The sequence below is a fragment of the Hemicordylus capensis genome, chromosome 3 (genome assembly GCF_027244095.1).
Source record: "Hemicordylus capensis ecotype Gifberg chromosome 3, rHemCap1.1.pri, whole genome shotgun sequence".
In the NCBI taxonomy this organism is placed as follows: Eukaryota; Metazoa; Chordata; class Lepidosauria; order Squamata; family Cordylidae; genus Hemicordylus; species Hemicordylus capensis.
The window spans coordinates 179,538,159-179,560,441 of NC_069659.1; the positions used below are offsets into that span (position 1 = coordinate 179,538,159).

General features: G+C 41.0%; 1 protein-coding gene across 1 annotated transcript in view; it reads right to left on the bottom strand.

Moving 5' to 3' along the window:
• The window catches only part of TDRD3 (tudor domain containing 3), a 121,794-nt gene that overhangs the window by 32,516 nt on the left and 66,995 nt on the right, over positions 1 to 22,283 (bottom strand). Inside the window, exons 9-12 of the mRNA XM_053307513.1 lie at positions 18,332 to 18,488; positions 17,637 to 17,762; positions 1,806 to 2,647; positions 721 to 846 (exon numbers count right to left, since the gene is read on the bottom strand). Of these exons, the coding sequence (XP_053163488.1) occupies positions 721 to 846; positions 1,806 to 2,647; positions 17,637 to 17,762; positions 18,332 to 18,488 (1,251 nt within the window). The remainder of the gene's footprint in view (positions 1 to 720; positions 847 to 1,805; positions 2,648 to 17,636; positions 17,763 to 18,331; positions 18,489 to 22,283) is intronic.

Genomic DNA, 22,283 nt, shown 5'->3' on the forward strand with positions numbered 1-22,283 from the left:
TCATGAAGTGTCATCACAGTCCCGATGCCTAATTATACAGACAGTCCCACTAAAACTGAGTGAAAAGGCAATGTGTTGTAAGTTCTTGCATAAACGTACACTAAACAAAACCCTATTATGCAACAGTTTTACACCTAATTTTGTGTAAGTAGAACTTTGCACTTTTCTGTAAACTCAATGTGTAAAAACCTTTAGAATGGCATATTTTATGAAGCACTTTATGATTATTATATCCAGCTAACATCCCTATGTCATAACATTGGCCAAAGGAATGAACACAATTAAAATAATAATGATAGAAACAGTTCTATTTTTAGCTTTACATTAGAGTTTAAGCCTTTGGAACTTATGAATTCATCATCTCCTAAACGAAAACAAAACCATATGGAAGCAGTCAATCAGAATCCTTAATTTGACACAACAGGGTAAGTTAAAAAAGCATATCATCAATTTTTCATATAAATATTATTTTGATAGCGACTCAAGTATATTGCCCAAACAATTTACATTTTTTATTACATGAGTATAAGACCACATGCTTCTTTAAGGCATTGTTATGGATGGATATGTAATAAGGAAGGTCTTAAACAGTTCTAGAATCCTTTTCTTCAGGCTTTTACTTCAAAACCCTCTGCACGAGTATCAGTCATCTGTTTATGGCTTCATTGTTCGTAAGAACTATGCACTTTATCTCTTTGTATACAATTTATTATCACGTACCCAGGTGTCAGCTTGAATGGGCCTGATGTTGCTTAGTAACACCTCTTCATAGTTTCCGTAATCACAGAACTTAACAACTGCGGTTGTCCCAGAGGAATGAAGAGCTTCAATTTCTGCTCGATAAAACTGGAAAAGACAATAAGATTCATCTATTTCAACCAAAACATCTATGCATAAATTGTTCAATAAAATTTGGAAGGGATTTAAAACCAGATGTACCTGCTTTAGTAGCAAGCAACACAATACAGGCACATTTGTTTTTATATCCCCCCTCATAGGAAATCAGCAGATGGTCTCTGAGTTCCTCTCTTTCCCCTTTTAAAATATGTTTATTGAGAGGATACGAGAGAATATGTATTGAAAGGATCTTCTTCAGGGTGCAAGCTTTAAATCAACAGATTTAGATAAATCAGTCAACCAGAGGTTTAATCAAGTAAATGGTTAGGCCAATTTAATTAGTGAAGTGAGAATAAAAGACACGCTTATTTGCTTTTGAGGATATATTCAGTGCACAGATGTACCAGCAAATAAATAATAAATAAATTGTGCAGTCTAACAATATATAGCTGCTTTTCTTTATTCAGTTGTAAATTACCTTATTTCCTTCAGTCTTAGAAAGGAGTCTACAATTTTTAGCTTTACGTATTTTAATATACAAATGTAGTATGAAAAGCAGATGATCAATCAAGTGTTTAATCATCCTTCATCACTCGTTTAGACAGTGAAACAATATGGCTGCACCTCCACCTCAAAAATGACTCGTGCGCGTGATACATTCTGAGTAACATCATTCAAAAGAGACATACTGTCTGTTTGGCATTCATCACCCAAACAAATTAGAAGTACCAGAAGTCAATTACTTTTAAAGAAATTTGTATTCCAGAACATTCAATAATATAGCGATGACAAGCAACTTCTAGTTCTATACTTCCCAGTTGAAACTTAATTTTCAAATACAACCAACAAGGTAATTGTCAAGTAATACCCCTTTTCTCAAGACCAGCAGTCATATTTGCAGTAATGCTAAGATGGCTCATCCACTTAATCAAATCATCTTAGTTACTTCTGTTTTGAATAGAACATACCTTGTTGTCTTCCCAGTAAATAGCAAAACATTCATCCCCTGGTTGCCAGCTTTTTCCATACTCTCCTGAAATAGATGGTTCCAACATTTTTTCTGGTTTGATGGGACCAGATCTCTTTTTGGGACCAGTATCATAATACATTTTAACATCAAATGATGTGGCCATGTTGGGTGCAGATAATTTAATAGGTCCAACTCTCCTTCCTTTCTGAAAATGTTCCATATCACCATTTGGTATAGAACTAAAATGATCAGTTCTAACAGGATTTTGGTAATCCATGCTCATACCAAAGTGCTGCTCATTTTTTAAACTGGTGAAAGTTTCATTTGTTGGCATTAGTGTTTTCCTATTCAGGTCATAGAAATTGTCAGGATGATGCATCTGGCTTTCCCTACTCCCTGGTTTCTGATTATTGTTATCAGCTGGATCTTGAGCAGCAGAGTTCTCTTTCATTTCCATCAGTGATGCAACTTTTCCATGTCTATTTTGCACAGCATTGTCTCTCTGCTTGAAATGAAAGTCACCAGGGTGAACAGCTGTTGGATATGCAAGATCTTTTCGAGGATAAAGTCTATCACACTTGTTTCTTTCTTCAGTCCATTGTTCGGGGCCCAAAGAATTTTGCCTTTCAGAAGTTCTGCCTCTCAATAACCCGCTCCCTTCCACAATGTGTCTTGAATTTTGACTGTCTCTCTGAAAACGAGGTGGCTTCTCATTCCTTGGCTGTCTAGTTTCATTCCGAGGAACATGTCTTTGATTGTTATAAGTTTTAATGCCATTTTGCTCAGTACTGAGTACTCTGTGTAGTCCGTGATGCTGTGTTGGTATCAGTAATTTTGGTTCTACAAAAGAAAAGTATCATCAGTTAGTGGTATAACTAATTTGTATCAAAATAACTCTGTTTCAAAAAGCCATAGTAAGCATGAGAGATATTTAATTTAGCGACAGAAATGAGGTCATCCATCTAGTGTAGAAATAATGAATGATGTTTAAAGTTCTACTGTAGCTCTCAACTTGTATTCATTTAAAAAAAAATTATCCCAACTTTCAGCAAAAGATTACAAGGTAAAAATAAGTTTAAAAGGAACATTAAATAAAAATAAAACTATTAAAAAGCACAAAACAAAACTCTCACATCCAAAGCTAATGTGGGGCTGAAGGTGGGGAGGGGCATACTATATACTGGAGCAGCCAAGAAATATTGCTATGAGCTTTGTTAGCAAGACACAAGTGAGACTATTCCGGTTTCTCTCTTGTCCCTTTAAACCACAGTTACCAGAGATGGCAATGGTGAGCCCCTCCTGTATTCTACCAAAGAAAACCACATGACTGTAGTCGCCAGGAGTCAACACCGACTCAATGGCACAACTTTACCTTTACTTTACCAATGACAGCAGCAGAATGATTGCTACTGTGAGTGGGAAAAGGAGGTATCTTTTAAATTTAATTATTATTATTTCTTGTTTACACAGTCAGACAGGTGTTATTGACTGGTTTGTTTTATCCAGACATCAAGTCCTTCCCAAGGACCTGGGATGGCTGAAATTTTATTATCAAGGTTGTTGCTGTTATTATAGATATCGTCGCAGAATATAGGCTGTTCCCAGTAAAGCTGCTTTTTGTAATTTGCTGATGGTGATTTCTGTGGCCCCTATGGTGTTGAGGTGCTTTTCAAGTTGTTTTGGAATTGCACCTAGGGTGCCAATTACCACTGGGATACTTTGGTCTTTTTCTGCCCCAGCCTTTCAATTTCCATTTGTAGATCTTTGTATTTTGGTATTTTTTCTATTTGTTTTTCTTCTATTCTATCCCCTGGTACTGCTATATCGATTATTTTAACTTGTTTTTCTTTCTTCTCAACTACAGTTATATCTGGTGTATTGTGTGGCAGATAGGAACATAGGAAACTGCCATATACTGAGTCAGACCATTGGTGTATCTAGCTCAGTATTGTCTTCACAGACTGGTAGCGGCTTCTCCAAGGTTGCAGGCATGAATCTCTCTCAGCCCTATCTTGGAGAAGCCAGGGAGGGAACTTGAAACCTTCTGCTCTTCCCAGAGCGGCTTCATCCTCTGAGGGGAATATCTTGCAGTACTCACACATCAAGTCTCCCATTCAGATCTGTTTGTAGTCGGAAGTCCCATAATATTTTTGCCTCCGTTTTCGACAACTTTTTCTATTTTATGGTCCCACCACCAATTTTTGGCTACAGGAAGCTTGTATTTTTTGCAGATGTTCCAGTGTATCATCCCTGCTACCTTGTCATGCCTTTGTTTGTAGTCAGTCTGTGCGATCTTTTTACAATAGCTGATTATGTGGTCCACTGTTTCATCTGCTTCTTTACAAAGGCGGCACTTGCTGTTTGTTGTTGACTTTTCTACTTTTGCTCATATTGCATTTGTTCTTAGTGCCTGTTCTTGTGCAGCCAGTATTAAACCCTCTGTTTCTTTCTTCAAGTTGCCATTCTTAAGCCATTGGCAGGTCTTGGTGATGTCTGATTTTCCAATTATATTGTGCAAATATTGACCATGCAGTGGCTTATTTTTCCATTTTTCTGCTCGGTGATTACTACTACTACTACTACTGATTTATATACTGCCCTTCCAAAAATGGCTCAGGGCAGTTTTCATTGGTAGAATACAGGAGGGTAGAATACATTGGGTATTCTACACTGAGGGTAGAATTCATTGGTAGAATACAGGAGGAATATGGTTTTCATTGGTAGAATACAGGAGGGGCTTACCATTGCCATCTCAGATAACTGTGGTGTAACAAGAGAGGGCATACTGGGGACTGAGCTGGGTTAGCAGGAGGTGGGCAGCATCCAAATTTGGACTGACCTGGAAAATAGATGAGCAACTTTCAATGTGTAGTTAACTTATTTTCCAAGCCAAATTGTTACAACTTTGATTGGAAATAGCACATCTCTTGTGAGAAACAAAGAAGGTGAAAATAGGAAAGGGGAAGGGTTTAAAAGACAAATGAAAAATGGCAAAAAGAAAGGAACAAGCCCTAAGACAGACTAAAACACACAGTTTACAGGCAGAAACACAAAGTGTGCTTGGTCCAGGAACCTGATCTTTACTTCTTTGCTCTAATATATGGAATAGTTTCCTCTCCTGCTAGGAACAGAAGAAAAATCCTTTCCTCCCCCATGTTGTCTAGAATAAATGAGATGGTTTCTGACTGCAAGTGAAAAACGAGCTGTGTATCTACACATATTTACTTTTAAATTCAACATAAAATACTAATTAAAAAAAATCAGAACAGGCTTTTGCAGGAAGTACTAACAGCACCTCCATAAAAATTCTGGGGGAAACAAAGATGAGCGGTTTATTTCCCTTCCGGGGGTGGGGAACCTGTATTGGAAGAAAAACCACGCGGTTTCTTCCAGGAAAAGGGCTTTTTCAGTGTTGCCAGAAGGCCTGAATTTGGAGGACACAGAATGCACCCCCCTCTATGCTACTTCAACTGTGGGCTCACAGTCTACACTTTGGATACTTCAGTTCATGGGCCGATAAAACTTTTCACCTGTTCATATTTGGCAAAGACTCACAGCTGGCCACTTGCCATTAGCAAAGCATGGGGCAATGCACTTGGAAATCATAATAGCTAAGACCACAAAGAACCATCCCCAAACCTTTCTCTTTATCTCAAAAGACGGCAATCAGCCAGCAAGTAGACCAAATTCAAAAGGCACTCCTTAAGGGAAGAAAAGCCTTAAGCCCACCACCTATACACACACTTCCCCAAGCCACTCTTGCCTTTTGTTTGGCTAGTCACACCCAAGACTGACCCGTTCATGCAACCATGAACTTCATTGTTCCACTTGAGTTTCTGTCCCACCAGGAAAGGAACATGACTTATGAATTGCCTCCGGGCCTGTTTTGGAGTATAAGTACTCCTGGCCAAGCCACATGGCCTCAGAATCTGTATGGACCTTTACCCTGCTGGTTCTCAAGAGTGTGAGTGGGAGCCCTTCGCTTCTCACCCTCTCTTTTTCCTGCCTTTTCCTGCGAGGAGACCTGCAAGTGCAGCAACCTACAAGCACATCGAACATACCATGTGCCTCCAAGCACCACCTACGGTAAGCCTTAACCTGCAATTTGGACCCTAAGTTAAATGGTACCTCCAGTGAGATTCTTGTTGAAACTATCAGTTAAGATTACATAGCTTGCCTAATATTTGCCTTCCTGTTCCCGCTAAATAAATTTATTTACCCCCTAAATAAATCGGTTGTGCTGGATTTCTGTGTCCTCATCATTTCCACAATGCAAAACTTGCTCAAATTGAAACCTCCAGCCAAGCTAATTCCCCACGCTAAGCCAAAAGCACGTCTAGCCAGCACTCTGAACAGGTTTCTGGTAACATCAAAAAGTGACAGGATAACTTATCTGCTGCTGAGGTCTCCTTAAAAAACCTTTTGGGAAGTAAGACAAAACTACCCCACCTTTCAAAGAGGCATGGTTTCTTTCCCTTGTCATGGTACCTTCTCAGTATAAAGTCCAACACAAGAGCAAGTAGAAAGTCTGCAAAAATCCATAACAAGGGCAAATACTGTTCCCTTCCCCAAGTAAACTGTATATGCCTCAGGACTTGGGCAAGGGAAAGGTCAGTGGCAACCACATCTAATGACATGGCAAGCAAGCACAGCCACAATCTGTGGACTCCTGTTAAGTTGTTAGTAAATATAAGTTTACATCTGTGAATCTCTCTCTCTCTTCCCCCCCTCCCCCAACATAGAGCACATTGATGGAAATCTCCCTCTTATCCCTCTGTATTATACCCAATCCAGTGAGCCACTAACCAAAACTCTCAAAAGGCAGAACACATTTTCTTGACAATAGTAACAAAACTTAATCTGACACTTCAGAACACCACATGCTGTTTTGTCACACAGCCAGACATCTCCTCAGCTATTATGGTAAAGAGAAGTTTGGGGAAAATGGTTTGGAAAATGTTTCAGTATTCTGCATTAATTGCGAGACAGCAAAGCTTTTGTCTTGTGCTAGGTAGTTTTAAGGTGACAGGCATTTTGCTTTTAAACTGTCAATCATTTTACTCACGTAGGCTCCCACAAATCCATGACCTTGAAACAATCATGCTAAACTAACCTCTTTGCCTTCAAAAAGAAAGCCACAAAGATTCAATGGGTTGGAAACATCAGCCACTGATGGTTAATAACATCAATGTTTGTTTAATGGATGAGGGCTCTCAAACTCTGAAATTACTGTCAAATGCAAATAGTATGATGTGGCAGGGTACCAGAGCTACACCAGCTAGGCTCATAAAGGGGCTCTACGTGAAACTATTCTAACTAATATATTTGTGTTCCATATAAATTAGTAACATTTGTTAGGGTAATGAACCAAATAAGATACCTTGAACACTCTAAAATTCCAGAGCCAAAGGAAAAAAAAGTTAATTAAACAGTCTAAACAACTGACTGGAGAACAGAAAAGTAACAGCTGTAACTCAAATCAAGGTGTTTGTGCTCCCTTATTGACTCAGATATTTTCTGTATGTACATCTTGCAAATTCAAATGTCAATGTTTGTAGACATTTACATCTGAATTTGCAAGATGTACACACAGAAAATATCTGAGTCAATAAGGGAGCACAAATGTAAGAATGTCATGGATTTAAACCATTCACAGTTTATACCTTTGAAACAGGAAGTGTACTTCAGCTGGTTTATTCTCTGCATCAGCAGATTAAGTTACTTTTCTTGCAATCTGAGCTAGCCCTGCATAACTAAAATCCATAGGTAAATGATATTCCACACCTCATGTATTTGGCATCACCAATGCACGGTTTGTGGGCCTTTCCAGTCTCTTTGGCCCAGTTCAGTTAATCACAGCTATACCATAAACATCCTATGAACTGCATCTTTCTCCATCATACAGCTATTTCCTCTTCCCTTTCCTGTGATCAAATTTAGCTTGCCCAACATCTAAATCAAGCACACTGTGTTACCACTAAGCAGGATTTCAACAAATCCACTAACCAGGATTTCCGCAAACCTGGGCCCGCAAATGCACTTCAAGCCATGTTGGCCATAGTTCCACCAATTTGGGCATCACAGCAAGACAGGATGTTATCATACTTGCTTGTACCTGTATATGCTACCCATCTATGCTTCTGGACTCACTCAGAGGTATTTGTACGCATGCCTGTTAATGAACAGATTGCAGTCTACACAGAGGTAAGACTATGTTAGGGAACCACAAAGGAGCAAGCAGATTCATAGGCAAGGCTTTTGAAAAGAAAAAATAAATTTTATTTTTATAAAGCAGGGGCACAATGCAAAATGTGGCAATTGGCATCCATAATACAGTTGTGGTTGTGCAGAGAATAAAGGCAACTCCTAGAGAGGGCAGAAGGGAGGAAGAGAAGGTTCTAATAACCTGGTGATTAGTGAGTACTAGAAAAGCGGGGGAAAGAAAGAGACGGGGAATCAAGAACAGCTTTAACACCTGTTTTTAATCTGCTGCTCTGTCTATAAAGCCAAAAGGGATAATTTCAACTGGGGGAGAATTGGGGGTTCCGGCTGCAAAGGTCCTGCCCAACTGGCTGGCAAGGCAAGACAGCCAGGTGCCAGCCTGGTACAATTCCAAATGCTATGGCACTCCACATGTCCACAGCTTAGAAAAGGAGTAAAATGGTTTTCTGAGGCAGTCAGATTCAGGGGTTAGCCTGTTGCAAGCCGACAAAGGGAATGGCCCAGCTTCAGTATCACCATTCTAAGAAATGAGGATTTCTCTCCAAAGTCCAGGGGTCTCCCAGTCAATCAGGCACAAGAGTTAACCCACAGCAAGCCCACACAATGAGTGGCCAAAAGGCTCCTAAATTCCAACAATGTTCAGGGTAGTCTTGTGTAAGTCGCCCCGCAGCAAACCCACACAAGAAACACTGAAGGACAGCCTTTCAGCTCAGTGGTTCTAGAGCCATAGCCCCTTGTTCTGCACCACAGAAAGTGAATCAAATGGCCAACCCGACATCTCTGTTAGAAAGCTATCTACGCCATGAACAGTTTACTCACCTGTAATTAATGTTCCTTGCATGATCCTCTGGAATTCATACAAATTGGAGTGCTCCTGCACCTTTAAGGTTCTTGGGACTAACTTCTATAGCCCCTCATGAAGCTCTAACATATCCTGCATGTGCAACACATCTGTTTTCCTGGATAGCTGGAGCAGCAGAACCCCATTTCCAGGGCAACAAATGAGAGCCTTCCATGGACTTACAAACAAGTCTCCTAAGGACTTCTTGCCTTTTCCCACCCACGAGCAATACCATCAGCACTTCCTGTTTTCTGCTGTCGCAAACAAGTCTATTTCTGGAAAACCCCATTCCCTGAATATATGATACAGACAGGACCAATTTAGGCTACACTCATGAGCTTGAGGATTGGAGCTTATTCTGCTTAGTGCATCTGCCTTCAAGTTTAGACTTCCTTGAGTGTGTATTCCAACTGGAAAAATTTCATTGTGTATATGCCAGTCCCATAATGACACTGCCAACAGACACAGGGATCTTGATACTTTCCCTCCCTGTTGATGTACGATACTGCTATAGTGTTGACTATCGCTATTTGTACAATTTCCCTCCTCAATAATGGAAGAAGTTACTTTAATGTGTGATATATTGCTAGTTGCTCCAAAATAGTTTATATGTAGTATGCTATGTTGTTTCATCCATTGTCTTCTTACTGTGTGGCTCATGCAATTTGCTTCCCAACTCAGGAGGGATGCATCTGACGTCATGGTGATTGTTGGTTACAGTGGTTGGAATGGCACTCCCTTGCTCAATTCTGTGGCGCTGTCCACCATTTGAGGGATCTCTGTTCTTCCTCTGAGACTGTTAGGAATATATTGTTCGAGTCCTTGTGAGGGTGGAAAACCATGCTGAACCAAAGCTGTAAAGTTCGCATTCTAAGTTTTGCTATAGTTTTGCTATAGCACTGTGAAAGAGGCCATTAGACACAAACATTGAATTTCCCTTGCTCTTTGTGATGGGTATCTCATGAAATGGGATGCTTTCTGAATTATCAATTGAGACCTGTTTTCTGGTAAATAAGCTCTGTGCATGAATCCAGTACTACCCAAAAGTATTGGGTTTCCTGCCCTGGTTCTAATTTGGACTTTCCCCAGTTCATCCTGACTCCTAGCTCGAGCAGCAAGTTCAGTATCTGTTCCGTATCCTTCTGTAACTGGGTGCTTCTGTCTGATCAATCCGTCATCTATGCATAGGGAAATCTTTATATCCTTGCCCTTTAAGTATACCATTATAACTGCCATGCATTTCGTAAGTACGCATGGTGCTGTTGAAAGGCCAAAGGGTAGAACTTCGTACTGGAAAACATTATTCTCTATTTGGAATCTCAGGTACTTCCTGAATTCCTCTTTGATGCTTATGTGAAAATATGAATGATTTAAGTGTATTGCTATGAACCACTGCTCCTTCATTAGAAAGGTAAAATATATTGGATTGTGATCATTCTGAACTTTGTTTTAACTACATACTCATTTATTTAAAGCCATGATTTAAGATGAGACATAACCTACCATCCTCCTTCAGACTTTGAACTTATCTGGAATAATATCCTTGTCTTTGATCCCTTTTGTGGACTGGTTCTATCGCATCCTTCAATAACAACTTCTCTACTTCTTGTAGGGTAGGAATCAAGTGGATATATAAAACTGGACAGATATGAAAGTGAATGGCATATCCCATCCTGACAATTGATAGGACCGATGTATCTGTGGTGATCTGACTCCATGTCTGGAAGTATATCAATAGGGGAGGAATTCTTGAAGGATACAATATGATTTAGTTGATGTTGATAGTCCTCAGGCTGTCAAAAATACTGCTTTGCTCAATTTTGTTTTGCCTTCTGTGAATATGGCTCTCTTTGAAGGCTTTTATATAACTTTTTGTTATCTCAGCTATCTCTCAGTATCTATTAAATATTTCTATACTTCAGTGTAGCATAAGATGTTCTGTAGTGTTGTGAAGAATATACAGTTTGTTGTGGGTGCTGATGTTCTAGGACTCCAAAAACTTTTGATTTTGATTTTTAATAATAATAATAATAATCCAATGTATTGTTGGTTTGGTTGCTAAATAAGCCCTCTCTTTCAAATGGAAGATCCTCAATCCTATATTGTGTTTCTTACCTTGAATTTGAATACCACAGCCATGCATGTCTACTCAGTGCCATGGCTCCTGCTAAGTTTGTGGACTCTTGGTCCACAAGATGTCATGCTGTAATAATTTGTTGGCACAAATTATTGTACAAGTTATCTCTGCCATACCAACAAAATTATGTCTTAAGTTCTCTGGCAGCTTTCCAATATGCTCCTGTGCCTGTTCCCTACAATATATTGGTATCTAGACATACGGGCCATATAATTTGCAATTTTAAGAGTCAGTGTTAAATTAAAATGACAACATGGATCCATATTAACCAACTTACTTCCCTCCCTCTCCACTGGGGCAGCATGCTTCCTTGATCCTTTTCCTGAAAATGCATGCTCCACAGCCACTGAGTTATGGAGTGCTTAAATAAAAAAGAGCAGTTGTCATCTTGCACCCTATACATTTCCTTCCAGACATCTAGATGTGGGCTGTAACAAAGATACATTTCCAGCACCTGTAAATTGTAATTCTTGAACTCTTCTGATTGTGCATCTCTTTGTGCCAATTCATCAGAAGATGGATTTGATGCATGTTATGTTGTCGCAGGGGAGTCATCACTATCAGTTGCATAATCAGCCTGTGTATTCTCCTCTTGATTATGGATGTGCACGGATCTGTGGAGCTGCGGTCCAGCACTGGGGTGGGGGTTCCTTTAAGTATGGAGGAGGGTGTATTTAACCCTCCCGCTGCTTTCCTCCCGCTGGCACGCATTTTTTTCCAAGCATTTGGGGTGGTGGGATACCTCCTTCCCGCCCCTTCCCCCTCTTGGCTGCAAAAGGCTTCAGAAAGCCTTTTGCGCATGTGCACGTTGCACAGACGTCACGTCTCCGCAGCGCATGTGCACGGCACGGAGAAGTGACTCGCGCACACGCAAAAGGCTTTCTGAAACCTTTTGCAGCCAAAAGGGGGAAGGGGCGGCAGGGAGGTATCCTGCAACCCCAAATGCTTGGCAAAAAAACACGCGCCGGTGGGGCAAAAGCAGTGGGAGGGTTAAATACACCCTCTCCCTGCCCTTAAAGGAACCCCCACCCCGGCAGTCGAACTTCAAACCGCCAGAAGATCAGACCGGCCTGGAGGCCTGTAGAATGGCCTCTGGACTGCTCCGTGCACATCACTACTCTTGAACAGTTTCTCGTTCTCTCCTGCCAACAGGTGAAATAGGTGTCCTTATGTATTGTTGATATTGACGCCTGTCTTCACCTTTGTTGTTAATGAAGTGGACATTAATGCCAATGGTGCTGTCACAAGAGTAGTTGATGCAGAGGTAAGTTCCTGTCCCACTGAATGGCTGAGTGTAGCTGCTGACTTAGAGATTGTAGTTTGTAGTGTATAAATCATCATGAAGACTGTCTCTGATGTAGCCGTCTGCAGACTTTGCGTTGTCACTGTATGTTTAACTAGAGCTCTTGGTACTGGGAAATTGAATTCTGCCTTTATTGCAGTTTCAGTTGAGGATCTGTATAGTAAGCCTTGCTGAGCATAGGGGCTAGAATGAGTATCAAATCCATGATACCTTGTCTCATCCACAAACTGATGTAGATGTTGACTGCCTGGAACATAAAGAGGGTAGTCATAATATGTTCCCCAAATGTAGTCTTTTGTTTGTAAGCAAGGAGAACACAGTCCATTATGTCCAGTGTCTATGATGACATGCTTGACATCCTGACCTACACAAAAGGTGGTCTCTTCTGGCTCAGAAGTATATCTAGGCACTTGTATCATAGCATATTTCTTAAGTGAGGCCAGAGGACTGGAGCCAGGCGTGGCGGCAGAGTGCAACCAAGGTGTCCATAACTTTGGCAGCACACTCTGCAGAGTGCTGGGCAAAATACAGTTCTTGTTTGGCCAGTTGAAATGATTCCTTGTAGAATACTTTGGCTGCATCTTTCTTGTCCTGGGTTAAGTATTCCAGGAATGCGCCAAATGTCTCCCAGAGGAAGTGATTGTATTTCGTGTTATGTGCTTGATAGTTGGCGATCTTGAGGTGTAATGCTGAAACGGAGTACAGCCGGTATCCAAATGAGTCATGTTTCCTGCCTTCTCTGTCCGCTGGAGATGAGGCAACACGAACCCTGTTGCGTACTTGAGAAGTCTCGATGACTACCAAGTTCAGTGTGGGATGTTTTTGTAGGAAATTACCTGTGGTCTCATCGGCAGTGCAGACTTTAGTTCTCCAGTCGTTTTGTTGGTTGTGGTAGGGAGGATGGTTTGCTCCAACAGGACTTGGCAATGTCTAGCAGGGCTGAATTGAATGGTAAAGATACTGGTGCGCACACATCAGCGTCTATGAGGCCAAAAAGGGGATCTAAGTTGGTTTTCTGCTGCTGGCTCAGTTGGATACCCAGTGAAGAAGCCATGTGTGCTAAGTAACCTGCATAAATTTTATAGTCCTCTGATGGGGAGGATGGCTTGTGGTCTACTAGCTGCTCATTGGGGGATTAGATAAAGGATGAACCCTCATTTTGTGGTGAGAGCGAAACTTCAATGTCTTCTGCCTCCTGTTCTTCTTCCTTGTCTCCTGAGTCCTGATTGTTTGGGTTTGGAGGCGGGGTTGAAGGTTGGTCTTTTGGCAACTGGCTAGCCTCTGGTTCAGCAGGTAGTATTTTTCGAGTCGTGGGGGCCTGGGGCAGCTGTTTCTGAGGCTGGGGTTCATTTGGTGGGAGGACAGGTTTAAAGTGTCTGGTCTTTCGGGATTGGATGGTGTTGATTACATCTGTGAAGCGAACGGGACCAAGGCTTCAAGACTTGAGAATATTATCTGTATTGATTGTCCCATGGGTCTTCATATTATCTGTGATACATGTCTCTAGGATGGAACCCAGGTTGGTAACGGTCAGAGTAACAGTACGGTTCTGCTGGGAATTCTGCCTTGAAGCCATAGGTTCAATAGTAAGGCTCATTTTCCTGAAATCTGACTCAGGACTGAGGGCATTCGTAAATCCCATTCTAATTATTCTCGGTACTGAGAATAAGAGTTTCCTCAATCCCGACAGTCCGGGAGTGGAGAACAGAGACAGTCAGAATATAGAGCTGCAATTGAGTGTGCTTGGTCTGGGTCTGAATCTATGTCCTCTTGTTCTGAAGCCAGGTCTTCCTGGGCTTCCTCTGTGCTGCCCGCTCAAGTTCTGCTTCAAATTCCTTGGGATCAAAGGCAGGATCCATGTCCTCTGGTACTGAGTGTTGAGACCCCTGACCTGACTGAATTGTTTAATCCAAGGCCAGGTGTGGTTGTGCAGCACTCGAATCTGAAGGATTGGAGGACTTCTTTTTCTTTTCTGGGTACGGAGCTGGGTCATTCAATGCTGGTCGTTTCTTTTGTTCTTTAGCCTGGGCAGACCTGGTTCCCAACCATGAGGACTATAGAGGATGCTTTTTCTTCTTTTTCAGAAGGCTTTGCTGGGAAAGTGGAGCCTGAGTTGCCTTCCCAGCGTCAAAATCTGAATGAGCCATAGGCTCTGGGGTCGGCTTCGGGAGCGTGCTATGTCCCGATTGCTTAGACACTGGTGTCCCTGAGGGTGCGGGCTGCCATTGCCGCAGAAGGGGTGACGTGCTCACTTTGAGAGGCCTGCATGGTTTTAAACGCTATTGTCTTAAGAGAGCAAGGCCTGTTCCCACAGCCACGAGCAGAGCCAAGAAGCCCGTTTTTTGTGGGCTTGTTTGGTAAAGTTTAGGCAGTCTCCACAAGTTTCAGCCACATGTGTTGCCCTAGCCAGAACAAACATCAACTGTGGCCATCCGTAGATGGAAGTCTGGCAGCACAGCGGGTACACCTTTTAAAGGTTACTTTTGGGGCCATATGCAGAATAGGTCCCCTAACTGAGGGGGGAGGAGGGGGGAACCGAAGAAAATAAAAATGCCAATAAACAGAGGAGAAAACTCTGATAGGAAAGTAAATAATGATATAAAAAACAATAGTATGTAAGAGAAACGATAGCGGGGTAAAAAAATCTTAGCAGAACTCTTACTCTCTCTCTCTCTCTCTCTAAGCTCAGAGTGATTGGAAAGGTGTCTACTTGGTGGCAGATGAAGAACGAACAGAAGAACAGGAGTCTTGCACAGGCGCATAAGGGAATATGGGTGGAACTCATGCCTGAATTCAAAGAAGCTTGGAATGTTCCGAAATGGTCTCTGCGCAGGTGCAAAGCCCTATGGTGTAAGGCACAGAAGACCACACAGGAAAAAAATTTTCCCCACCCTCACCGCAGCCTCCTACATCCCCTGAAAAGGGGATGCTCCTGAGTATCGAGAGAACAGGAACAGGTTAAATGGGACACAGGACAGGATATGGACAAACACTCAAAATCAGGGAAAACTTCTTTGACGGTTAAGGGCGAAGAGAAAGAACTAATGAGCCAACAAACAAGAGAAAGCTTCTTTGTGTGAGCTTCCTTTCACTTGCGCAAAGTCTGGATCCAACACATTCTGTTGTCTCATCTAGCAAAAGCTCCAGAAAAAAAATATGGTTATCACTCAAACAAATAATTAAAAGCTCTTCTGAGTTTTGTGGAACTAGTATATATTGTTGTAAAATCATTCATGATAAATTCAAGCGATTTTATAAACAAAAATCAGAACGCCAGGAACAAAGACACTGTTCTATTCTGTTTTTCACTGAAGTGTTTTGCAAACTGCTCTTTGCATTTATAATTTTCAAATTGTCACCACAATCAAATCTTCTGCTAAGTGGCTTCTAGCCCTGGTAAGATTCACGATTAAGAGAGAAGCTGTTGCCCTATCAAAGCTTCATTTAAAAAGAAACGGATTTTTTTAAAAAAATTCCAAACTACAAACACTTAGTATTCTAATTTCTTGATCGAGTCAGTATTGCAAAATGCAAGTATGTTATTACTAGGGTAATACTGTTAATTATTTTTAATACAATGTTTCCATTCTTGTGTGAGTGTGACAAAACACAGCTCCAAAGTAGCCAAAATATTTGGAGAAACCAGTATGGACTTTCCAACAGCTTGACATTTAATCAAAATTGGTGTTCTCTTTTCTCTTTCAATTAATCAGTGCTTGTTTTAAGCTACAGGAACTTCCTTGTGAGGAATGGCAACAACGTTTGGAGCTGTTTAGTTCAGAAAGTTGTATCTAAGTTGGAGAACCTGACTAAGGCTTATAAAATGATGCACAGTGCCGAGAAAGTAGATAGGAAGAAGTTCTTCACTCTCTCTCAACACTAGAGCCAGAGGTCAACCCATGAAACTTAATGGCAAGACAGACAAAAGGAAATGCTGCTTCCCACAGCACCATGATCTTTGGAATTCACTGCAAGAAGATGTGTTGATGGTCAGTGTACTATCACTGACGGTACAGGAGAACCTAGTTATCCACTATTCATCATTCGCAGATTCACGTATCTGCAGTTGGGTAAAAAAAGGTGACCTCGGCATATGCAGGGGGAAAAGGGGAAAAACACATCAACGTATCTGTGGTTCGGTGGTGGCTGGAAATGACCGTAGAGATCATTTCCAGCCTCTATTTTGTTTCTTGGAGCCACAAAATGGCTCCTTAAAAAAAAAACACACACCAGAAAAAAATTGCAATGTTCGGCTGATTTGGGGGGATTACAGGGCACAGTGTGACTCAGGGGAGAACAGAAAAGCAAGGTAAGGAGCATCCCCCATGCCCCCTCCCGGACGATTTCCAGTCATTTTTAGCAAATTTTGAGCTGACCGGGAACCCACGATGCCATTGCCCTAATGCTTCGATATTCGCGGTTTCGATATCTGCGACTGCAGCTGGGAATGGAACCCCCCACAAACATTGAGGTCCTCCTGTAGCTTTAAAAGCAGATTAGACAAGTATCTGTAGTTACTAGTCTTGATGAGTACACACTAATACAGGTTCAGAGACAGTATGCCTTTGAATACCAGTTGCAGAAAAGCAATAGCAGGAGAAGGGCTATGTTTTCATCTCCTCCTTGTGGGCCTCCCTGAGACATCTAGTAGGCCACTGTGGGAAACAGGATGCTGAATAGATAAGCCTGATGTCCAGCAGGGCTCTTCTTGTGTTCTCAAGTTCTAGGCCTGAGCTGAAGTTTTTTGCCTGAAAGGTAGCTATTTTGGGTGGACTGAACCCTGCTACTGAAACCTCAAATTAATCCTAACTTTTCTGCACAACTGATGACAGCCACTGTTCTGTTCTCTCCAAGGATGCTTCAGTGTCCCGTCACCACCACCACATTTCATTTGTTGATTCCAGCCAATCAGGAATCACATGCTTAACATGACAATCGTAACACCAAGTAGCAATTATCAAAGTAAAATGAAGGCCATTTAGAGAGACAACAATCTTAGTCAATCAGAGATTATTCACAACTGTAGCACTTTTACATAGACAACACCCAAAAGTCACAAAAGGGTAGTCAATGGATAACTAACTATAAATTTTAAATATAGGCTGAGCCAAAGAGAGAGTCAGTTTCACAAAATGTCAGTCTCCCCACTCCCCTACAATGATACTGTCTGGCTAGAAGGTAAATTTAAAGAAATTTACCTGGTTTGGACCAATGGATTCATTAGATCCATTGCAGTTAACCATTAGATCCATTGCAGTTAGCAAAGGGAACCAAAGAGAAGTGCCTAGCCAAATCTCTCTCAAGAGTTTCCCACTTTTCCACATACCTTCTACTGTGAGAGTACCCATTTTAGACTCTAGAAAATCAAACAATGTGCTTGGAGCAGATGGTCTGGCATTTCCCAGTTCCTCCTCATCTTCAGGTCGCATTCGACCTCTGCCCTTTCCTTTCCCTGAAGATAAACCATACAAACTATTTAGATGTCGGCAAAATAAACAAAGCCTACACGAAGTGATTTGAAATATATACAAGTTAGGTATGTTGTGTCCTTCTAATAATTCTTCTTTACTTTGCCTAACGAATGGTTTTGATTTAGAATATTTTTATTCATACATACAATAACGAAATCTGTAGTCTATTTGACCAAATTCATAGCCAGTTTACACTGACTTTACAATTTAAAGTAAAATAAATTACTGAACATGGATTGTAACTCAAGGTCATATGTCAGAGTTAAATTCCTTGACACTATGAAAATTAAGTGAGAATTAACTGTGATAATTCAAGTTAGAAGCCAAACAGTTTCCAATTAAGTAGAGAAAATATCTTCAAACAGCTAGTTCAAATTAGACATGCCAAAAACTGATCATTATCCAAAGTGGATATGTAGATTACACTGAATTTGTTAACTGATCACATTTTGTGACAACGTTCACACAGAAATTAACAACTTTTTGTTATAGTCTGAGTAATTATTCCTGTTGCAAATGCTTCATTTCAATGTAGGTACTTAAGCTATACCTTTAGGAGGTGGCCCTTGAACAGTCATCTGTTTATTGCTGCTCAGAAGAAAGTTTAATGAAGCTTCAAGGTTGTTCCCATTATCCATAAGCGCCTGTCTCGCTGCTTCCTTGCTGAAACCCATTTCTGTTATATGTTTGAGAGCCTTTTCATCAACCTAGAATAGAATAAAAGTCAATTGTAGGGTACAATCTATCATAAAACTAATCATCAATATTAAATTTTAAAACAAAGCATTTCATGCACAAATACTAAAATGAAGCTATTTTGTCCAAGTATAAGTAATCTTTTATGACACCAGAGCTTCATACAAGGAATTGGAATACACTGACAAAAAGCTAACCTAAGGAAATATAGGGCCTATGGAAGTTAATCTACCTCCCTTAGACATCCCAGATTACTCCCAATCTGGCTTTAGGCTTGTGTACTCCCCATGCCAGCCCTACAATGAGGCCTAACAAGGCTGTCACCACAGATAGTCAATTGGACAGGACGACAGCAATGCACCACCATCCCACTGGCCACCTCTCCAGGCCTGACTTTGTCCTGCCACTCTTTTGAAGAGAATGGCAGGACAAGTAAGTAATGAAGCAGGATCCACACTTGCTGCTGCTCAGTTCCCTGAGCTTTTTAATACTTGCTGGGTGACTCTGGGCCAGTAACTTCTCTCTCAGACCCAGAAACCAACTGGCAGCCAGTGCAACTCTTTCAGAATGGGTGTGATGTGCTCCCACCAGGCAGTTCCAGATAAAACCCTAGCTGCCACGTTTTTCACTAGTGCAGTTTCTGGATATTCTTCAAGGGCAGCCCCACGTAGAGCATGTTACAGTAATCCAGCCGTGATGTGACTACGGCATGGGTAACTGTCCCGCTCTGGGCTCCTTGGAGGAAGAGCGGGATATAAAATGTAAAATAAAATAAAATTTCAAAAGGCAGAGATCAAATGATGATGATCATCAGCAGCAGATTACACCACTATCAAGTAGGTGGGGATGAGGGAGAAAAAACCTTCATGATGCACAATGCATGCCACACGGATAGAGGCATAAGTTGTGGAGGGGGAAGCAAAACGGTGGTGTGGCACACTTTGTGTACCACAAGAATGGGGATTAGGTTGGGGCTTGGAGATTGGGTCGGGGCTCATCAAACCACCTCAGGTACCAGGAGGGCTAGGGCCAGTCCAGGCACTCCCTCCTAAGCATTTCAACAGGGGAAAAGTGAAGCTTTCCTTCCATGGTTATGTGAACCAAGTGTTTGTTACCCAGCATGTAACTCCATTGCTGCTTCTTTGTATATTGTATGGTATTTTTATGTATGTATTTTAATTGTTTAAAATTAGATGTTTTTATATTTTAGCATATTTTAATTGTGTCAATTATTAGTGTTGTTTCAACTTTTTCTATGTGAACCGCCTTGTGATTATTTTAATGAAAGGCGGTGTATAAATTTGACAATAAAATAAATAAATAAAGCATAAGTTGAAAACCTTTAATCAAATAACTAATCTCCCAATATTCTTTTCTCGATATAGTGAGGAGAGTGAGAAAGGGGCAGAAAAGCAACATATAGACCCAAGACCATTTTTCATCTCTGTCCCTAAATTTCAAGTAGGCCCACTTGAGATGCTCTTTATTTCATTTCCTATTTAAACCTAATTTCCTCACAGAATCTCAGAATATGAATTCCAAAGCATTTATTCTATCTTAATACATTAAAAAAAAAAACTTGAGCAAGATCAAGCAATTCATTCATAAACAAGAAGCAGGAAAAGGAGTTTGGGAGATTTTGTATACAAGGATTATATATTTTTTAAATTGGCAGTGTTTTTAGCCTACTTTCCAGTAGGCTTATGAGATCACCTGGCATTCTATGTCGTTGCCCCAACGCCATCAACTGCAATGCCTGAACCAATATGAACCAAACCTGGTACAACTGTAGGGACACATAGGGACATCTATGGACACATAGGGACACCTATGGCCTAATTTGTGATGTCATCCACTCTGATCCAAGATGGCCGACACAAACTTTTGAAGTGCAAGTGGGGAAACTTGTGAACCACCTAACTGATTTGAACCAAATTTGTTACAGCTGTAGGGACACAAAGGGATGCCCTAATTGCGTGGTTTGTGATGTCATACACTCCAATTCAAGAAGGCAGACGTGTAAAATTTGGAGGCGCCAGTACGCTAACTTGTGAACCGCTTACATGATTTGAACCAAATTTACTACAGCTGTAGGGACACATAGGGATGCCCCCCAATGGTGTTGTTTGTGATGTCATCCACCCCAATCCAAGATGGCAGACATGTGAACTTTTGAGGCGCAAGTGCATGAACTTGAGGACTGTCTAACCAATTTGAACCAAATCTGGTACAGTGCACACAGGGACACCTCAATGTAGTCTGTAATGATGTCATTCACCCCGATCCAAGATGGTGGACGTATGAACATTTGAGGTGCAAGAGATCTAACTTGTGGACCTCTGTTTGAACCAAATTCCGTTTAGTCAAGTTGTAGAGACAGTCAAAGGCAAGTAGGCTGATTAGTTCTTACTAACAACTTGTTTTTAAATAGAAGAATGCACATAAACATATCTCTATAAGTTTATGCAACAAAAGGTAATGTATTTTGAATCTTAATATCATCGGAACGGTAAGAGAGGACACTTTCTGAGGAAAGAAGATTGTGTTCTTTTTTTGCTGGAAGTTGTATTTAACAAACCTGGTAAATCCTGATTCTTCAGCTGCATAGTAGAGCAGATATTTAAACATAATCTCCCAGCCCAAGATTGAAAGACTATCTATTTCTGCCACCTATTAAGATCATCCAGTTGCAGTTGCCACCATCTTGTCTGATGGTGACTTGGGACTGGGCCTTCTCTGTGGATGCCCCAGGGCTTTGGAATGCACTCCCTGTCAAAAATAAGAGCTTCTCCACCTCTGATTGCTTTTTAAAAGACCCTTAACATACCTGTTTCCGCAGGCTTTTAATTAAAACCAATTTTCAACTTTTATTCTGTGTAATTGTTTTGATTCTTTTTATTCAGTGGAAGTGTTTCAATTGTTCTTTGATTCTGTTTTCATATTGTATTTTGGTTTATGTACGCCACCTAATGGTGCAGCGGGGAAGAAACTTGCCAAGGGAGCAACAGGTTGCTGGTTCGAATCCCCACTGGTATGTTTCCCAGACTATGGGAAACACCTATATCAGGCAGCAGCGATATAGGAAGATACTGAAAAGGAATCATCTCATACTGTGCAGGAGATGGCAATGGTAAACCTCTGCTGTATTCTCCCAAAGAAAACCACATGGCTCTGTGGTCACCAGGAGTCTACAACGACTCGATGGAACAACAACACTGCCTAACATATATCAGGTGGAATTTAATATGATCAATAAAACAAAAACAAAAACCATACTACAGTCTACAATGAAACAGATCTGAAGCTAAGGGATAATTTCTATAGATCCAGCTGCCCTTGCCTGAAACATGTGGACCAGAGTTAGTCACCTGTAGCATCTATACAGTTTGATGTGCACTGATGCACAAGTAAACCTGGCCTAACTAGTATAGCAAATACTGAAGTTGAGACTTCAGCTATTTCAGGAACCTCCAAGCAACCAGACCATTTTACCTGGAGAGAATATGTTGAACTATTAACAAACCTAACAGAAAGCATAAACCTCTGCTGAAGACTTCTGGATATCAGAATGTAGCCTCCAATTGCTCTGGAAATCCCAATTCCAGCAATTATTAAGATTTACAACCAAGATGATGGTGGTGGTGGTGGGGATCCTCAAAAACAAGCTTGCTTTGTTCTTTTTTCTAGCTGTCTCAATGTATTTTTCAAGATGAAGCTGCTTGTACTATCACAACGTTGCTTTGAAAGGCACAGGAGACTAAAACAGAAGGAATATTCTTGATGTAAATGAAATCCAGTAAATACCA